Source organism: Bombina bombina, chromosome 1 (genome assembly GCF_027579735.1).
Source record: "Bombina bombina isolate aBomBom1 chromosome 1, aBomBom1.pri, whole genome shotgun sequence".
In the NCBI taxonomy this organism is placed as follows: Eukaryota; Metazoa; Chordata; class Amphibia; order Anura; family Bombinatoridae; genus Bombina; species Bombina bombina.
In genome coordinates this window covers 451,942,292-451,946,803 of record NC_069499.1, presented here as the reverse complement: position 1 = coordinate 451,946,803, position 4,512 = coordinate 451,942,292, and the positions used below count along the sequence as shown (strand labels likewise).

The 4,512-nt window shown below is 36.8% G+C and overlaps 1 protein-coding gene across 1 annotated transcript; it reads left to right on the top strand.

Annotated features, from left to right (window-relative positions):
- The first annotated feature begins 949 nt into the window (after positions 1–949).
- DLX2 (distal-less homeobox 2) lies at positions 950–3,955 on the top strand. The gene is made up of 3 exons (XM_053690103.1): positions 950–1,459; positions 1,773–1,957; positions 2,757–3,955. Exons 1-3 carry the CDS (start codon positions 1,147–1,149, stop codon positions 3,114–3,116), a joined length of 858 nt encoding a protein of 285 aa, XP_053546078.1. The 5' UTR covers positions 950–1,146; the 3' UTR covers positions 3,117–3,955.
- The last annotated feature ends 557 nt before the right edge of the window (positions 3,956–4,512 follow it).

Here is a 4,512-nt window from a genome sequence, read left to right as displayed (position 1 = left end):
AAATTATTTGGTAAATTTCAGCCAGTGTGTTAAAAAAACTCAACATAATGTGTTGCATCTACCAAATGATAATGTCACACAGATTTTGGAACTGAGAGTGAAAACAATCTCATATTGCTCACTGTACCTTTATGTGTAAAATGTATTAATGGTATTTAATAATGGAATATTTTTAAGGAATATCCCCCATTTACTTCTAAATGTGCAGTCTTATAGTTAATATATTTGTACTATAATAAAACTTTAGTGTGTCAGATGTATATACAAACTAAATCACTGGAGTCAAATGAAGTTCTAAGCTTTTATGAAGTATGTTCCATCCTAAACAATAAAGATTTGGACCAAGTGACAGAGGAACAACATCTCTTGTTATTGTTTTCACCTGGCATTTATTTTATGTATGTGACCCAGGAGGAAAATAATTATTTATAAAATGATACTTTGAATGTATTTCTTGCACTTGTGGGCAAGTCTGATAATTATAGCACTATGATTACAAATAATAATTATCACTATGTCATACAGATTTGCAATAAACATAATCGACCACAATGACAGATCCAATGCAGTTTGTTGTGTTATCAGGGCATTACCCTTTGTCTTCCGGTGAAAGCTGTAACACATTGAGGGGCATCTCTTTCTGGCAGACAAGTAGTTAAAGCAAAGCTACTTTGTTTTCTTTCTTTGCAATAAAAGAAACAGGCGATGAGCTGTGTGACATGAGAGCTGCCCCATCCCCCACTCCCTGCAGCGCGCAAGGCATCAAGGAGCTCACAGAGCAACACGTAGGAGGAGGAAGCTCCTGTCCTGGGGCTGCACACCCCCAAGATACAGGCAGCACGTGGCCGCTGATTGGCTGTTGCTAGGTGACGTAGCTGGCTCTCACGTGACAAGAGTTAAATGCCTGGCGCTGAAGCTGTGAGCAGCAGACAATCCGTACATCGCCTAGTGAGTGGTTGCAGCAGCTCCTCCTCCTCCCTATACTCTGTGCCCTGGGGATCATGCCTCCAGCATCCACGCTCATTACGGCTTTTATTTCATAACTGACTTTTGTTTTTCTTAATTTGAGTTTCTTTATATTTTGGTTGAATTTTTATTTGTATTGTTTTAGACCAGGCGGTTGTGACTCTGTAGAACTTGAGCAGAATGACTGGGGTGTTTGACAGCTTGGTGTCAGATATGCATTCGAACCAAATTACCTCAAATAGTTATCACAGCCTGCACAAGTCGCAGGAGTCCCCTACACTGCCAGTGTCTACGGCCACTGACAGCAGCTATTACACCAACCAGCAGCAGCACTGTGGCTCTCCTTATGGGCAGCTGGGATCTTACCAGTTCCATGGCAGTGGCATCAACGGGATCTCTTATTCTGCCAAATCCTATGATTTGACGTACAATGGTTCTTACAGTTCCTATGGATCCTATGGAACAAGTCCATCCCCAACACACAACGACCCAGGTGAGTTCTGCTTACTCATGTGTTTGCCATATTATGTGGCTTCTTGCATAATAGGTGTTGATTTAGTAAACCCACGGGTACAGCGAGTACAAGGGAGCTGCTTTTCATGTTCACCAGTTGTAATTCAGCCCTAATGAAAGCTTCTTGCTGACAGATCAAACAGATGTCTGGTGATAACAGCAATGTGTGTGCACTACTTGTCCTAATTATGCTAATATGAGCGCCTGCATAGTGTGATTACCGCCTCATTATTCATGTTACATGGCTCGCAAATGTCATCGTGACCTCAAAAACTTTATTTCTTTCCTTGTAGAAAAAGAGGAATGTGAACCCGAAGTTAGGATCGTGAATGGGAAGCCAAAGAAAGTTCGGAAACCAAGGACGATCTATTCTAGTTTTCAGCTGGCAGCACTGCAGAGGCGCTTCCAAAAAACCCAGTACCTGGCACTACCCGAGAGAGCTGAGCTGGCAGCTTCCCTAGGCCTTACCCAGACACAGGTAAGAACACAGCAGTTATATATATATATATACATGAATAAAAGCACTCAAAGCTCCTAGCAAACCTGTGTTGTGGCCAATATATCACAGGTCACATAAAACATTTTTTTATTAAATTATTTGCTCTCATAATGCGCTCATGTGATTGATAGATAGATAGATAGATAGATAGATAGATAGATAGATAGATAGATAGAGAGTCAGCTAGCTATATGATGGATACTGTAAATAGATATATAGATAATATAGATACTGTAGATACATAGATACTATAGATAGATAGATAGATAGATAGATAGATAGATGATAGATACTGTAGATATATAGATCATATAGATAGATACTGTAGATGGATGGATAGATAGATACTGTAGATATATAGATAATATAGATAGATACTGTAGATATATAGATAATATAGATAGATACTGTAGATAGATAGACAGACATATAGATTGCATATATTGATAATGTTTATAAACATCTGATTTGTGAAGGCTAAGTCTGAACTTCACCGACTTCTCTCTGTGTTATACTATGATTTTATAGAATTTTAGAGCTGTTTTGCATTTGAAACATTTATAACCAGGTATATTCTAAATAGGGATTCGATAGGATGAACTGTATTTAACAGTTGTAGCAAAAAGTTTTCCTTTTAAAAGTGTAACAAGTCATTTGTTACAGTTACACAGTGTGCTATAACTTTCTGACGACTAAAAGTTTCTTTTTGTATGTATGTGAGTTGTATAAATGTCAAATAAGCAAAACTGAATTTACTATTATTATTATTTTTACGTAGGTGAAAATCTGGTTTCAGAACCGCAGATCCAAGTTTAAGAAGATGTGGAAAAGCGGGGAGATCCCATCTGATCAGCACCAGGTGGGCAGTGAGTCACCCACCTGCAATTCACCTCCTTCTTCTGGAGTTTCTTGGGACTTTGGATCACACCAGAGGCTACAGGGATCTGGCACCGGTTCTGGATTGCAGCCTCCTAGCTCTGGATCCAGCCCCAGCACTTTCCTGAGCAACTACTCCTGGTATCAAACAGCCAACCCAGGCACTCACCTCCAGTCTAATGCACTATTACAACAGCAGCAGCACCACCTTCATCATCACCATCACAGCAATGCAGCAGTCACTGCAGGGACTATCTTCTGAGGCCTCCCAGCTTCCAGCTAAGGGATGAACTAAACTGATAAGCAACAGGCTGGAAATAAAATGACCCATAACTGGGAGAGGTCTTGTTTCTGTGTCACCGATCAGAGGTGACATTGTGGGAGACCTCAGGTTCCCTAGTCACACTGGTGATCTGAGAAATCATTTGAATCCAGCAAGGAACTATGAACTCACTAATGTATGGAAATAATGGGTGTCATTCCTATATATATATATTTTTCATATGTGAAATAAACTTTCTGATCGCAGGGTCAGGCTGCAAGCGGCCAATTTGCATATGTTTTGCTAGGATTCCTATTATCTTGTTTAAATGAAAAATGTGATCACTGTTTTGGGAAGAATCACAGGGTAATACTATATATTTCAATTAGTTACAGTTAAACCCGTTTTTTTTTCTAAAGATGAATTTATATTTTGTTCACACACAAAAAATAATAATATTAGAGATAAAGGTGCAGTTCAATTACATAAAAATGATTTATAATTTACCACTAAGAACAATATTTCTATCCAACACAATAGGAATTGTTTTTCATACCTGGAAGTTGTAATGTACCTTAATAAATAGAATGTATTTTGATGTAATTTATTCACCAGGGTTTATAACAGTAATCAGGTGACAGAATTATTTATGTTTTTTATGGATCATCAAATCACCAATGATTTTTTTTTTAAGGATTAGGTGCCTTTTCGGATGACCTCATTTTTTGATGTTAACAGATAATTTTTATATGTAGATATAAGGAGCTCGTGTTTAAATTATCTTTTTTAATAAAATGACAAAAATATGCAGTTTTCTGCATTAAAATGGTTGTAAATAACGTTGTCAGTGTGTACAGTTTTATTGGGTTTATTTGTACTTTCGATTTGCAAAACAATCAAACGAAAATGTTAAAACAACAAAAAAAAAATGTCAAACATTCCTTTATTTTTCTTTGTAATTCCAATTTTTATTTTATTTCGCAGACTTCTCCCATTTATTTTAAGCTACTGATTTCTTTCACAAAGAATATTTTGATTATTTATTTTGGATACATTATATCCCAATTGTCTTTTTTTTTTTCGTTATGAAAAGCCTATTTAAAAATAAAATATTGTTTGTACTCTATTGATCCTTATTTTTTCTTACCCTAAATATGAAGCATTAACCCCCTTAATTTACAAAGAGGCCTGCAAAAGAATTAACCTTCTTTGGCAGCCAGGGGATTAAAAACCTTTTCCTTTTAATAATCCCAAAATTGCTGACTGATTTTGCTTATTAAGGGATAACAAATATACAAAACATTTGTAACGTTGTTGCTTAAAAGCTTGCTGTGATTTCTGCATATTTCTTTCTATTACCTTGATCTTCTGTAGCCATAAATTGTGCTTAGGAAGT

Excerpts from the sequence above, each read along its gene's own strand:
- DLX2 (XM_053690103.1), top strand. The coding sequence starts at position 1,147 with ATGACTGGGGTGTTTGACAGCTTGGTGTCAGATATGCATTCGAACCAA. Across the intron at positions 1,460-1,772 it reads CCCAACACACAACGACCCAG|AAAAAGAGGAATGTGAACCC; the intron begins GTGAGTTCTGCT and ends CTTTCCTTGTAG. Across the intron at positions 1,958-2,756 it reads TAGGCCTTACCCAGACACAG|GTGAAAATCTGGTTTCAGAA; the intron begins GTAAGAACACAG and ends ATTTTTACGTAG.